At 36.0% G+C, this 15,787-nt stretch overlaps 5 protein-coding genes across 5 annotated transcripts; 3 read left to right on the forward strand and 2 right to left on the reverse strand.

Moving 5' to 3' along the window:
• The first annotated feature begins 433 nt into the window (after positions 1-433).
• LOC129253150 (mitochondrial import inner membrane translocase subunit Tim10B) lies at positions 434-1,262 on the forward strand. The gene is made up of 3 exons (XM_054891418.1): positions 434-688; positions 758-853; positions 911-1,262. The coding sequence occupies exons 1-3, from the start codon at positions 668-670 to the stop codon at positions 1,136-1,138; spliced, it is 345 nt and encodes a 114-aa protein (XP_054747393.1). The 5' UTR covers positions 434-667; the 3' UTR covers positions 1,139-1,262.
• LOC129253152 (L-seryl-tRNA(Sec) kinase) lies at positions 1,212-2,218 on the forward strand. The gene has a single exon (XM_054891419.1). The coding sequence runs from the start codon at positions 1,224-1,226 to the stop codon at positions 2,097-2,099; it is 876 nt and encodes a 291-aa protein (XP_054747394.1). The 5' UTR covers positions 1,212-1,223; the 3' UTR covers positions 2,100-2,218.
• A 1,017-nt stretch (positions 2,219-3,235) lies between these two features.
• Positions 3,236-6,596, reverse strand: LOC129253149 (tetraspanin-33). The gene is made up of 2 exons (XM_054891417.1): positions 5,666-6,596; positions 3,236-5,600 (listed from the first exon to the last, which is right to left on the reverse strand). Exons 1-2 carry the CDS (start codon positions 6,228-6,230, stop codon positions 5,275-5,277), a joined length of 891 nt encoding a protein of 296 aa, XP_054747392.1. The 5' UTR covers positions 6,231-6,596; the 3' UTR covers positions 3,236-5,274.
• A 1,907-nt stretch (positions 6,597-8,503) lies between these two features.
• Positions 8,504-10,460, forward strand: LOC129246938 (seipin). Its single transcript, XM_054885698.1, has 3 exons — positions 8,504-9,329; positions 9,387-9,874; positions 9,947-10,460. The coding sequence occupies exons 1-3, from the start codon at positions 9,046-9,048 to the stop codon at positions 10,282-10,284; spliced, it is 1,110 nt and encodes a 369-aa protein (XP_054741673.1). The 5' UTR covers positions 8,504-9,045; the 3' UTR covers positions 10,285-10,460.
• A 226-nt stretch (positions 10,461-10,686) lies between these two features.
• Positions 10,687-15,318, reverse strand: LOC129246946 (alcohol dehydrogenase class-3). The gene is made up of 4 exons (XM_054885712.1): positions 15,054-15,318; positions 13,275-13,440; positions 11,526-11,824; positions 10,687-11,455 (listed from the first exon to the last, which is right to left on the reverse strand). Exons 1-4 carry the CDS (start codon positions 15,072-15,074, stop codon positions 10,802-10,804), a joined length of 1,140 nt encoding a protein of 379 aa, XP_054741687.1. The 5' UTR covers positions 15,075-15,318; the 3' UTR covers positions 10,687-10,801.
• Positions 15,319-15,787: the final 469 nt, after the last annotated feature.

Here is a 15,787-nt window from a genome sequence, read left to right on the forward strand (position 1 = left end):
TGTTATGAATTCCACGCCACTCGTTAGAAAACTGACAGCCACAAACGACCAGTTGGCCAAGCAAAGTGGAGAAACAGCATAACTAGTGAAACGTCATACACGGGCGCATTGATTACTAGTGGGCAACGTATGTGAGAAGTTGGCTTTTAAATATGTAATGGTAGTGGTAAGGAGCGGTATAAAAAACCTGAACGCCCCCTGATGATTGCTTAGCCGGAAAATGTAAACAATGGAAAACGAAAAGTTTGTTGACAGAGAAGTCAAAATCAGCTGTTTCATAGGGATGGCATAACACACTATTCGCAAACTCGAATAACTAACCTACGTCGTGCACGCATGTTTGTTTTTATAGAAGTTTTAGTTTCATTTTGATGCATACCAAATAATATTTTTTTGCTTGTAATATATATATTTGTTTTTAATAAATATTAAAAAATAATTATACCCAATTTTCGAGTTACTTTTACTTTGTAACGTGGACAGTTTTATCATGAGCCGAAATTAATATAATTGAAAAACATTTTTTTATAAGCATCACCGTGAATATTAGATGGCACAACACAAACAGCTGACAACGAGCAAGTGAGCCGCTCATGTTTCGCACGTTTGCCATATCCATACCCATATCTTAATACGCGTGAAAAGACAAACACCTGAAGAATTTTCGATGGATCCAAATTTACGCAACGTGAGTACTGTTTGTGTATATAAAATATGTTCTAAGCAGGGAATATCTACTTATTTATTATCGCCATAGCTTAAAGATTTTCTGACGTTGTATAACAAAGTTACTGAATTGTGCTTCTCGAGATGCGTTGAGACCCTCTATGAGAGGGACCTAACCGATAGCGAAGTAAGTAAATAATTGTGAAGTATCTGCAATCCAAAATACTTTTCATAATTTCCCCAGAATACCTGCATAGATCGATGTGTAGTAAAATTTGCGCGTTTTAATCAGAAAATGATGAACGTTTACGTTGAGGTACAATCAGACATAAACCAAAAACGTATACAAGAGCTGGAAGCGAACCAAAAACAACTGAGTCAAGGGCAGACGTCAACGTCGACGACATCTTCTGGAGGGGTATCAACATTGCCAACAGCACCGGCTGGTGCACAAGCGTCTGCATTCTCCTAAAACGAAGAAATATTTTAGCTATATTCACATATGGCAAACTTTCTTTCGAGGAAGCCGCATACCATTAATATAATTAAACATAAGCATGCCGACACGAATTTGTCTCTTGGCACTAATTGGTTTGCCTGCTAGTGGCAAAACGATGTTCAGTAAATGGCTTTTCGAATTACCACAAACAGCTTTCAATGTCATACACATTTGTTATGATGACCATTTTCCACAGCCAACAAATGAAACCTCATCGGAGACCAAATTTGAATTTAAAAAAGAGCGTACCCAAATTTTTTCAATTATAAGGGAACTTATTGATGCATTAAAAAACACCAACAGATTCCCAAACCATCTTAACACAACAGTGAAATCATCTCTACATGCTGACTGCTATGACTTTTTGATCATTTGTGATGACAATAATTACTATCGTAGTATGCGATATAAATTGTATCAGTTATGCAAGCAAACAGAGTGTGCTTATGCGCAAATTTATTTCGAAGGCCACTTGGAAATGGCGTTGCAACGAAATAGTGAACGCCCTGCTGTGGAGCGAGTGTCCCAAAAAACCATTCAACAAATGGCAAAGCGACTGGAGGCACCAGATTCTGCAACGCAAAGGTGGGAATCAAACACCGTTATTTTGAATGAATACACGTACAAAGATTGTAGCGCAATGAAAATTAAAATTTTGGAATTTCTTGGTAAAACGTTTAAAAATACGCTACGCCCATCTCCGGTACAAGAGAAAGCAAAAAATGTGCAGTCACTCGTGCATCAGCTTGATCTGCTATTGCGACGACGAGTTGCTGAAATACTGCACACGGAGCATGCTAATACATTAGAGAGACAAGAAAGGGCTAGGAATTTAAATACTAAACGCAAGGACATTCTGCAAAACTTTAAAACAATAGCCGAAGAGGGAATGAGTGTCGATGAGTTGAATGAATATGCCAATTTGCTTCATTAATATGTATATGTATATTTATTTACATATGTAATTATAAGAGACATGTAGTTATGTAATATCTTTACCCAAATTATAAACATTAATTGATTTAACTGCGAATACAAAACGCTCAAAACTTACCTTATTCACAATTTTCATTTGACTAAAAAAAACCTAAGATTTTTGCATTTTATTGAATAAAAACAAACTCTATAGTTAGTTCAAATATGTTGAGTATTGTTCGTATATATTACATTGGTATGTATCATATTGTATATATGTAAATGTATTGAATATTCAAGACTTTGTTTTTGTGTACAACGGTTTTAGTACATACAAATGCATGTGCAAGTATAATACACGCAAGTCACTCTTACTTGGGCTCAATTTCATAGCAAAATGCACAATTTTTCGAGTGTCTACTTTAAAACCAGACATAAAAAACCAGATAAGATTGATTTAAAGCAAATAATTTCTATAGCGTTTACGCTCGACAGAACAAAGCAAATGCATCTGTGAATTCCCTTCATGAACGGTTATGTTAACAAACACCTAACCACTTAAGGCGGCATGCAATTGCAGAGGTCTACATTGCTAAACGATCCTTAAAGGTATTATTTTGTTTCGTTATTTTTTTTTTCAGTGACAACATATGTAAATGCATTTAACTAGAAACTCACAATATTTCACAAGTTTTATTTTTTTCCAAATAAATATAAATTATATATATAAATGAAATATTTGCTTGCAGGTCTTAAATTTTCTTAATTTTACGTATAAAATTGCTAATTAAGTATGTACAGTGGTGACGACTTTTGTAGGCTGCAAAAAATTTGAATTTATATTTGTGAATATTTAATGTTAACGGGACGCGTCGTTTTGAAGCCAAGGCATTCGAATCAAGACGCTAAAAAAATAGTTTGAAATGTTAGGTAAGTTCACAAATAAAACTGAGAGAGCAGTATTAAATTGCAAATTATCAGAAATTACTATTTATAGGAGATATATACAATATAACCCTAACTTAATTAGCACACTGGCTACCAGGGCATTCAGTGCTATCAGACATTATTATTGAGTAAAGAGTTGCATCACCTCTTTAAGGGAGAGAGTTGTAGATTTACGAAACAGTAGCAATATTCCATACCAAATAGAGACGCTCCAAAACCTTTATCAACGCGATCGATTCGAGGAAGATTATGCGAAAATTAACTTTATAAAAGATTTGGAAGGCGGAAATTGTTGTTAAGCAAATAGCACCTAAGCGCCAGAGATCACATGGCCCATAAGGATTGGAGAGTTTCACAGACAGTTTCAAACTGTGATAAACAGATTTGGTTCAGAGGTCGGCAGTATAACAGGCGTCCAAAAAACAAAGAATTTCACCACAAATACACTTTGCCTACATTAAAGCACACTGGTGGAAGTCTGATGATATGAATGATGAAAAATATAATGCCGTATTATGCTGAAAAAGAAATAACCTTCATTCGGAAATTTTTTCAAGACAATTGTCCAAAGCATACGGCACTCTCCAGACACTTGGTTTTCTCTTAATAGTGCTAATGTTTTCTAGTTGCCATTGTATTCCCGAACTTACCCCGGTTGGAAACATCTGACACCTACTTTAGATGGATAGTTCGTGGAACAAAAACCCACAAGTGGGGGAATTAGAGAGAGTGACTAAAGATATCTCAGGCAAAATCCTAAAAATTAAGTACCTCTATGTCAATCCAATGTAAAGCTTGAATAGATTAAAGATTTTCCCCCAAAATATTAAAGGAATATTAAAGCTTTTTAAAGAAAAATATATAATTTTTTAATCAGTTTTAATTACTCCGCCAGTGTGACTCACATGTTTTTCTTATGTGATTCTTTTGATTTAAAATTCAGCAAATAAAACATCATTGAATTTTCTATTAAATGTACTCTTTTTTGCGTAAGCAACATAATAAAAACAAAAAACCGCATCTATAAACCTCTTTTAATATTATATATACAAGCATAAAAGTACAAAGAAGGAATAGAGGTTGTTAATTAGTTCGCCACCACTGTATGCATGTAGGAGGTTACAATGCAAATTGTCTTTTTCGGTTCATTTACTTTGTCAAATAAAGATATATATATAAATCGGACACAAAATGTAGTTCAATAAAATAAAGTACAGCTTAGCTAGGCTTTTTTTATAGTATATAAGATTTAATTTTTGGAAATATGTATGTGATGCTGGGGAGTTAAGATTTTAGTTTCCTTGAATTTGTTAATACAATTTTCTATAATTTATTATTAAAATATTTGTTTAGCTTCTCATTTCTAAGTCTTGTTGGAAAAAAATGTTGAGTCAAAACATGAGATTCCTTTCACATTTTTTTTTTGTTCGACTTTTTAAATTTCAACATTTGGTAGTCATATTTTCTTTTGTTAATAAAATTTTAATACATAATTATAAAATTGTTCAAATGGCAATGTTTTGGTGTCTGCATTTTCAGTACGCAGCGCTAGTAATAGCAGTTAGAAATACTTAAAAATAATATTGCATTTTTTAACTTAAAAACTGCGACAAATTATTCCGAAGCTTATGTACGAATCTAATTAAAAATCTCATTAATTCATCCAAGGTATTACATGTGCTTTCATTGATTGAAGAACTGGAAGAGCATTTTTATTGTGAACACACTTTTATCTGAAGTTAAAATAAATACGAACACTTTAATTTTTATTTTGAAATATCCTTTTCCATCCAACTGTGCGGCAAAGTAGTTGAAATACTGATGAGCAAGTCTTTTTTTTCGTTACACTAATTTAGTTCTGGAAAAATGCTTTTCAAACAGCACCAACAATTTCCCGATTAATAACAACGTATCTATGCAATTGTTTAATCGGCAAATGCAGTTTTGTACGCTGAATACAATAAAATTATAATTTGTTATTACTTCTTAAGATTTTGTCGTTAAATAATCACTCGTATATTAAATGCATTTTAAATTCGATATTATCTATTACTTTTTGAACGTCAACAGCAAGATATACACACTTCCAATTAAAACTTTGATATAAAAACTTTGAGCACACAAAACGTACAAAATGACTTTTAAGAAAGCACGAATAATATATATTGAAAATATATGTATGTATATACTATTTAAAAAAAAAAATGTTGGCAACGCACCATTCAATCTTTGCTTAATTAACAAACTCACGCAGTCCATCGAGATTTTTGCAGATCAATTTGGCCTTCCAAAGTTTTAGCCAAATATATTATAAATAATTGTATTAATGCAATGCCCAGTGCTATACCAGCTATGGTATATAGATTGCGCTCTGCCCAAACTCTAACAATCTCAATGCAACCACTGGTCCATATACGTTTGCTGGCAGCAGCCACGGAATGCTCTTGAACACCATAACCGCACATAATATTAACCAAGCCCGAACTAATATCAGTTGCATTAATGCAGCAACTGTATGGGACCCCACAGCGTTCCACGGATGGTGATGAGCAATTGAAATACTCATTCTTGCCTGTAAGAATAAAAAAAATGTTTTTCAATTGTAAATCTATTTTGTTTCATATAAAATATGCTTACTCCAGTCTTGATATCCAGAATTGCTCAGTCCACAACACTTAAATTCGAGTTGTGCAAAATCGATAAGATTTTGCAAATCTGGGTCATCTCTATACGAATGTATAATTTTATCAGTAAATTTGTCCTCAAGGAAAGAATTCATATTGTGTGGGAAAACAAATCCCATTATGGCAATAGCTAGCTCCAGTAGGAAGAACATCAGTAAGCACATAGTGTAAAATTTAAGCAAGCAAGTGTTTTCACGCAGTGCACCCAGGCAGCCAGCAAAACTGACCATAGATATAAGTACTCCAGTGAGCATCATTACCAAAGAGATATTGAGTATTACATCGTAAAAAGTTTCCAGACGAACCCAACCCGTAGATTCCCATTTGTCCATAAAAGCATAAAGGCCAATACCGAGCAAAAGACCACCCGATAGCCAAAATATGAAATTTAGCATAAATATCAGATATTTAACGCACGAGCTAACGTAAGTGAAATTTTGCGAAATGCGTGGATGCATGTTACGTATTTCTATACCACTGTAACCACCGCCACCTCCATGGTGACGATAATTACTCATTGCTGTAATGGGATGATTTCTGTTGTCAAAGATTCAAGGCGATCTAGAGATAGTTTTTTAATTGTTTAATTCCCCAGAATGGGAGTAGGGTCACTTTGTTTTAAAACATAATACAATTCTCCCTTAAATAATAATGAACACTGATTTCATTCACAAGCAATTAAACACCCAAAATAATACTTAATTTTTATGCTCCTTTCTATTCCGCTCACAACTTTCAGTTATGAAACTTTATACACATTTTTGAATATATCAAAACGGCTATTTGATATGCTTTTATTTTAAATATATTTCAATTATTTTTTAATCAATTATTCGTAAAATCATTCGCAAAATTCACTTCACAAAGGAAATGGCTCTTCTATCTAACAATCTTTAGATGTATTTTATTTTTTATACCGAGAAACATCGAAACACCTAGCACAGGGTGTTTGAGTATACAAAAGTTTTTTTACTTAGTGTTTGCCAAGGCGAATTTATTACAGGTGACAGCAAACACATATAAGTAAAACCCTACATGTATTTGTTGTTGCGTTTGGTGCAAGCATCATGTCAAAATCAGCAAGCAAATGTAAACATACGAATGTAAACATACCAATACATACAAACAAAGCATATCATTTTGACGTAAGCCATCCCTACGGCGAAAAATTCAGCTGGGTGAATGCTGTCACCTTATTAAATCCACCTTGGTGTTTGCACTGTGTAGTTTTCATTTAATTTGTCTTTTTCATTTCTAATTTCCAACATGAGCTTGTAGGCAATTTTTAGTACAATTTCGAAGTCCACCTTGTCTTTGTCCCAAAAGTTTAGATTGATGTTAGTAGGGTACGATATACTAGGCAGAGGTAGTTTACCTGGGCGGCAGCCCTTGGTCGGGAAAACCCCGAGTCATTCCGGTAACATAGAACTGGCTGCCATGGGAATGATTGATGTTATATATATATATATATAATTGGCGGGTACACCCTTTTTGGGTGTTTATTTGTGGTGTGCGTCTTGATGTTGTTCCACAAATGGAGGGACCTATAGTTTCAAGCCGACTCCGAACGGCAGATATCTTTATGAGGAGCTTTTTCATGGCAGAAATACACTCGGAGGTTTGTCATTGACTGCCGAGGGGCGACCGCTATTAGAAAAATGTTTTTTTTTTCTTAATTTTGGTGTTTTACCGAGATTCGAACCGACGTTCTCTCTGTGAATTGCGAATGGTAGTCACGCACCAACCCATTCGGCTACGGCGACCGCCATGATTGATGTTACTATATTATATTTCCTAGCAGGGCCGTAGAGAGCATATCCGGGCCCCGGGGGAAAATTGCAAATGCGGGCCCTTTCCAATGATGTCTAATTCATATAAATACGTATAATCTCGAGTCCGGGCCCCTCTGAAAACTGCGGGCCCGGGGGAAAAAGTACCCGATCCGCCCCCCCCTCTCGTCGGGCCTGTTTCCTAGCAATGATAATTTTCCTTTCATGAAAATCACATATTCATTCATTGATTATAGCCGTATGAACGTATTTAACAACCGAAGTTTCATTAGTTAATGATTCTCCACCATAAGCGCAACCATTGCTTAATTAGTCACCAGCTTCGGCTCTTATAACATTTGACTATGAAAATACTCCATAACTGTGTTATATAGGTAATTTCAATGTTATCGGAATGATCCGGTGCTAATTTGTGCCCAAGACTATTATAATTTTTTTCACATACCTGTTGTAGGTATGTATGTCACAGCATAGTGAAATAGAGAAAGATTTAGTCATATGCATACCCAGCAGCTTAGAATGATGAGAGAAGTCGATTTAGCCATGTATGTCCTTCCGTCCTACGCACATAATCCTGAATATGGTACTGAAAATGGGGAAATTCCGTCAATAATAACGCTCACCTCCCATATAATGGGAGCTTTCAAGATTGAAAAAAGCACTTATCTCTGTTATAAATGCCGAAAAATTACTAGATTTGATACCAATTATGAACCCAAAAACAAAGTACGATCCCAATAAAATTTCGAAAACTGGAAGCTGCCACACCCACTTTTCAATAAATGTGGGTATCTCGATAAGGACTTAATAAAACTCGTGGGTTTTGCGATTGGTTGTCTTTTGTTGTTGCTTTGTTTCTTTATTTACATTCTGGTGAAAGGTTTGGCAATAAGTACACAAAAACATGTAAATGTTATTGTTGCTCTAGCATCACCACCTTTATTAGATTCGCATTGGCACCCCCAAATCGCAAGAAACAGAACAAATCAGCTGCAATACCGAGGTCACCTTATATGGATTCGTATTGAACACATCCATGCGAATTCGTTTTCATGATATGTGGACCGACGTAATCGATACACTGTTGAAATAAATAAATCGATCCTTTTTCATCCACCGTCATATTTATTTCAACGAACCGACAATTCGTAATGGGCTTTTGAAGAAGCTGGGATAAAATTTACCCAGTCTATAAGATACGCGTCAACGACCTTTGGAATAGATGCACAATTCCACACGGAAATTGAATGACCCGTTCTACTGCAATATAAACAGTATAGTACCGTATTTAAAAATATATAAAAGGGAGCAATGAAGAGAGAAGAGTGTATTGCACTCTGTCCGAGGAAACTGATAAGAGACAATAAAACTGATAGCCGTAGCAAATTACCAAAAATCTAATCGAAACTATAAAAAATTAGAGTCGAAGGTTCGCATATGAGCCATACACAGTCTGCACTATAGCGGTGGCTCGATTAGTTCCCACACGGATTTCAACCTATCAACAAACAATAGTTCTACACTTGAGGCGTTTATATACGAAATGAATTTTCTGCTGCGATTCATAGTGTTTTTACTAGACCCCTCGGGTTTAGGACGTCGTTTACTGATACGTCCTGTGCTCAAGATAGGACACAATGTCTACGACGACCTCAAGAGCAGAGCTGATGAAAAGGTTGGCACACTCAAGGAGTTAGTTTTGCGTGTCGGATTAATTGCATTTGCTGTGGTGTTGATAATTTGGATAGCAGTGTTTATGTATGTCGCCTTTTATTATACATACATGCCGGCTATATCACACACACGCCCAGTTCACATGCAATTCAAGTGAGTAAATATGTTTTAACCTATTGCTTTTAAACAACTAACTTCTCTTTATACCAGATCCTGTTTAGACTCTGCAACACCTTGCACATTTCCGCACGCGCATGTTTCACTTACGAAAAAACAGCAGTTGTTAATGGTAGGTCAGGCATACCGCGTAGTTATGCAAATCGAAATGCCTGAATCGCCGCAAAACTTAGAATTGGGCATGTTCATGGTTTGTGGTGAGATGCGCGATAATAACGCTCTACTACGTGGACAGTCTTGCCGTTCCGCTATGATGCGCTACCGTTCACCTCTCATACGCTCTTTAACCACATGGGCGCTGAGTCCACTTTTTGTGCTTGGCTTGAAAGAAGAATTTCAGCGCGTGGCAGTGGAAATATTTGCACACTATTTAGAAGAGCGACAACATCCAATAACTGACGTCTTCGTAGAAATTCAATCGCAAAAGATACAATTTTACACAGTCTCGTTGTACATAGTCGCTGATTTTACCGGCCTGCGGTACATTATGTACAATTGGCCAATACTTTCGGCTATTGTTGGTAAGATAAATTTTATATTTCAGAGAAAGAAAACATTTTATTTACCAATCTAAATTTCTTATTCTTTAACAGCAATCAGCACCAATTTGTTCTTTATTTTGGTAATATTCCTACTCAGTTGGTATCATTGGTCTGACACAACTTGGTTGCATAATTTGCGCAAAAAATATGGACGCATTACTGAAACTTTACAGAGCAAAGCTAGCAAGGCGATTGAGTCGAAAACTGGCTTCAGGGATGACGAGGATTTAAGTTTCTTGGATGACAAATCCAACGCCTCAGAAATAGATGAGATTGGAGGCAGCAGTGATAGCCGCAGCAGTAGTAAAGAGGAACTGTTGGGTAGTAAGCCAAGCAAGGGCAATGAGGGACAGGAGCTGCATCAGCGTAGTTCCCAAGAATTGTTTTAAGTTATCAAATGTTGTTAAGCTCAAAGAATTTTTGCCGGAGGGATATTGAATATTTAATATTAAATCGAAGGGCACATATAGCTTTACTATTGTTTTAGATAGTTTTAAGCTGAAGTCCACATTCATATGCACACGGTATTGCTATTCCAATATTTCAAAACACATTATAAAACTTAATAATATTAATTGATAATAAATAAACAAATATAAAAAAAAAAAAACACATTATAAAGCTAAAATATACATTTCCACTTATACACATATTATACAATAAATAATACGTTAATTAACAAGAAAATATTATTTAATCTGCATTATAAAAATGACTGGCACAATATATGCGCTTTACACTGGACACAAATTTCACTTGCGCAAATATTAAATATATGTATGTGTAAAATGTATTGTAGAAAAGATCATATTTTATTTTCTTTAGTTCAAAATACAAATATTACTGATGGGAGTAGTATTGTATTTAACAACAAATTATAGGCTTAAACGTGTTTTATTAAATGTATTATAATTTTACAATGGCACGGATGCTTTTGCCGGCATGCATCAAATCAAATGCCTCGTTAATGGCTTCTAAGCCCATAGTGTGCGTAATGAATTCGTCAACCATCAATTCCTTGCTCAAATATTCTTGCACCAGTTTTGGTACGTCTGAGACACTCTTCCAACCACCAAAAGCGGTGCCTTTCCATGTACGACCGACCACTAATTGGAAGGGCCGCGTACTGATCTCCTGCCCAGCTGCTGCAACGCCAATAATAACAGACGTGCCCCATCCTTTGTGTGTCGCTTCCAGTGCGGCACGCATGGTGTTCACATTACCAATACACTCAAAGCTGTAATCGAAACCGCCATCCAAGAGGTCAATAATATAATTCTGAATGGGTCCTTTATCCGCGACTTCTTTGGGATTAATAAAATCGGTAACTCCGAATTTCTTGGCAATTTCGAATTTATCGGAATTGATATCAATGCCGTAGATTTTAGCAGCACCAGCTTTGCGGCAACCCATAGCGGTAGCCAGACCAACAGCGCCTAAGCCCCAAATTCCGCAAATGCTACCCGGTTCCACTTTAGCAGTATTGATTGCAGCACCATAACCTGTAGGGATGCCGCAACCTAAAAGTCCGATCTTGTCAAGTGGGGCCTTTTCGTCAACCTAATGAAACAAAGATTAGATTATGAAGATTTTGAAAATGTACACTATTTAAACGAAATTGTCAACGCACCTTGCAGAGTGAAATATCGGCAACTACGGTGTATTGTGAGAATGTCGATGTGCCCATGAAGTGAAAGAGTTTCTGTCCTTTACAAGTGAAACGCGTAGTGCCATCCGGCAAAACTCCTTGGCCTTGAGTAGAGCGCACCTTTTGGCAGAGATTTGTCTTATTGCTCTTGCAAAATTTGCACTCGTTGCACTGTGGAATGTACAATGGAATAACATGATCACCCTGTTTGAATGCGGTAACACCTTCGCCAACACTTTCTACAACACCTGCGCCTTCATGTCCAAGTATAACAGGAAACACTGAAGAAAATAGAAAAACTTTAATTCTATTCATATAAAAGTAGTAGCAGATATGAATGTACGGAAATTAGAAATGGAGGCGAATTTAAAAGGTCAATTTCAAGAATTTAAAAAATCACTACATATCGTCCCCTTAGTATAACAATAGCCTATGTGCTCATAGGCTATTATTTTTTTATTGAATTTTTGGATTCTCCATCGTCGATTTTATATGTGGTCAAAATTTTGTCAAATTCTAGTTCCACAAAGTGGGTCAAAACGTCAGTCAAAAAATAATAAATATTTACAGACATAACGAGATTTGAGTGAGAGCTACTTTCGACAAAAAGTTTGAAATTCATTTTCTCAAAACATCAAAAAATTTATAGGCTATTTTAATACTAAGGGGACGATATTTAAATGGACTATAAAACTGCATACTCAGACAGTTTAGGGCTAAAAAGCTGAAAATTTTCGTGACAGTTTTTCGAAATTTCCGAAATTTTTACGTGAAGACACCAGAAGGCATAGGCGTTGGAATATATGGCCCCAGAACCAAGCGTTCTGTGCCAATGGGTAGTTTTACGAAGCATCTTCCAAGCATATATGTATGCCATCTGTCTATGTGCAGAGATGAACTTGGACAGAAATTTCCGGAATGAGTGAATTGTCATTCTGAGCTGCAATCAGGCGGCACTCAAGGCTCTGTCATCCTGTAAGGTTAAGTCCCCACTGGTTCTTGAGTGTATCGAAAAACTGATTCTACTAGGAACACACAATCGCATCCCGCTAATTGGGGCCCAGGACACAGGGGTATAATTGGGAATGAAGTAGCGGACGCATTGGCGAGAGGCTGCGGCTCGTCATTAATAGGACCGCCTCGAGTCCTTTCTTGCTATGGAACAGCACACCATCAAGGAGAAGCTTAGGTGTGACGACGTTTGGGATACGCCAGGCGAAATCCTTACTGGGAGGGTACAAGCAAAAGAGGTTTACAAACTCATAACCCCCTCAGGAGACTGCGTAGTCATCTGCACATGATCGGGAAATGGTCCACAGATTCTTTTTGCTATTTCTGCGACTAATCACAGGAGAAAGGCACATACGCTCAATCCAACCCAGCTCTATCTTGAGTTTAATAAGGAAACTGGGTGTGGATGGGTACTGTGATGAATATCGGGCACAAAAGACTATGAGATCGAAGTGCGAACCTGAAGTAATCTAATGTCATATATTGTATATACATATAGTATAAATATATAATTGGCGCGGATCCCCTTTTTGGGTACTTGGTCGAACTCCTCCTCCTATTTGCGGCGAATGTCTTGATGTTGTTCCACAAATTAACTATACTTGTATAAAAAATTTAAAAAAATAGTTGGCTTTAAAGATATTGCGAATATTGGAAAAAGATAAAGGGATTTAATAACGTGAGCACAAGTGTATGTACATATGAGTGTGGTCTACTAACCTCCTTCTGGATCAAATCCACCCAAAGTGTATGCGTCGGTATGACATACACCGGAAGCTACGATCTTAATACGTACTTCATGCGCCTTGGGAGGTGCAACGTCTACGTCTTCGATGACAAGCGGTTTTTTCGCCTCCCATGCAACAGCTGCTTTGCAAGTGATAACCTTGGGATTGCAGAGATAATATGATTATTACACACTTATAATTTACTTAGGAATGTATGCATATGTATGTATATTATATTAACTGGCGCTCGCGTAAATGTATATATAAAGACACACGTTATATGTATATATATATATATATGGCAGGCAATGGCAAACCTCCGAGGGTATTTCTGCCATGAAAAAGCTCCTCTTCTCCGAACGGCAGATATTTTGGCTGGAATTTAGAACAATGCCGATCTTGGAATTTCTGGCAAACTATAATGTTTTTTTTAATGAAACTTGGTGGAGATGTTAGTGAGGTGTTAAGGAACACTCTTTATAACTTTAAATTAATCGGGAAATAATAATTTTTTAATTATTTACATTCAAAATGCCCTTGGGAACATCACTATAATTTGCCACATTACACTCTATATTTTTTAACATTTCACTATAAATCACCAAATATACACTCACACGCGTGTTTGTACCGATTTTTATGCTAATATTCTAATTATATCTATTAAAATTAAATGCAAATTCATTTGCCTATGCAATCACATTCCAATTTTAAGCGCGAACAAGAAGAAGATTGGAATTACAACAGTATGGTGTTGCCGTATGCCTGCAAATGAAAACAAAAATTAAGTACTTGAGTTTAGTGTTAATGATGGGAATGGGGGTTATTGTGCCTGCTTACTACATACACGCATATGACGTTTTAATTTTGGGTTCAATGGTTTTAACACGGAAAGGAGTTTTACGCAAAAATACTGTGAATTGCGTAGCCGGAGTAGGACTGATGAGGGTTATTTTTTTGAAGTGCGGCCGAAGGCCGCCCACGCGAAAAGGAGTTCTACGCAAAAATACTGTGGATTGCGTAGCCGGAGTTGGACTGATGAGGGTTATTTTTTTGAAGCGCGGCCGAAGGCCGCCCACGCAAAAAGAAGTTCTACGCAAAAATACTGTGGATTGCGTAGCCGGAGTTGGACTGATGAGGGTTATTTTTTTGAAGCGCGGCCGAAGGCCGCCCACGCGAAAAGGAGTTCTACGCAAAAATACTGTGGATTGCGTAGCCGGAGTTGGACTGATGAGGGTTATTTTTTTGAAGCGCGGCCGAAGGCCGCCCACGCGAAAAGGAGTTCTACGCAAAAATACTGTGTTAATTAATTTAATTTAATTTTAATTACTTTATTATTTTTTGTGATACGCTTAATATCATTGTTTTTAAGTTTAAATGAGTTGTATGTTTTTATTTTCAAATTCATTTCTCAACTTTAAATTACAGCAAAAAATACTGCAGTTTTACAATGAACCTTCCACTGAACATCCCTGCGTGCGAACTTCGTTTTCATTTCAGGTGTATGGCAACACCAACTTTTCGCTAAATTATAGAACTTTAACATTAAATTACTTAAAAACTATAAGCCTCCGCAGGTTCTGTTTTCAGTTTTAAGATGGGGATACACCCCTCTATCACCCCCTTTTTACCGTTTTTTCCAAAGCGATCGGCATTATACTAAATTCTAGCCGATATTTTTTATGAGGAACTTTTTCATGGCAGAAATACCCTATTAGAAAAAAATTTTTCTTAATTTCTCTTATGCCTTTAGAACAGGACATTTTCTTACTTTCCCTTCAGTTGATGACATTTTCCAGAATAATTTACTGCAGCTTCTAATTTATTCACAATTAAACGAAGTCCTTCAACACAAAGAAAGAATATCACTACAAACAAGACGATTGTTCTACTAACGATAAGTACAAAATTATGCCAATGTATATAAAAATCAATCAGTAAATCTACTCTTCACCGCTTGTTATCTATGACCGGCTGTCAAAAAATGCTCCCAGAAAAGATCACCAAAGATCGCAAAAAAACGTAACAAAAAGTTTAAAAATGTTTGGCAAACGTAGCCATTTCTCAATAAAAGCCAAGAAATTATGTGTTATTTATTCTAAATTTTCTTAATTAAAGATATTATTTGTAGTTTTTTGTTGACATTTTATCGTTTTAAAGGTACCATAAAATACAACATTGTAATATAAGGTTTGTTCATGCTGCAAATAATTTGTAAGAATTGTTACAAACGGCAAGTTTTGGTGTTCATGTATCCAAAAAACTTGCAAAGTAGTGGAAAGTGAGAGAGCAAAGAGACCTTTCATTTTGTGGGGAACTTGCAAGTTTTTACTGGGTAAATTTTTACTTGGAAGAATATGCAAGTGAGAAAAACAGCTGATCGCAAAGTAAAAATAAACATGAATTTAAATTTGCGAAATAGTTCCAAGTTCTAAATTTAAACAAAAATGGTGATTAAAATGGATAATGTAAGTAAATATATTTTAGATAAAATTTATAAAGTTT

Source organism: Anastrepha obliqua, chromosome 1 (assembly GCF_027943255.1).
Source record: "Anastrepha obliqua isolate idAnaObli1 chromosome 1, idAnaObli1_1.0, whole genome shotgun sequence".
NCBI lineage: Eukaryota > Metazoa > Arthropoda > Insecta > Diptera > Tephritidae > Anastrepha > Anastrepha obliqua.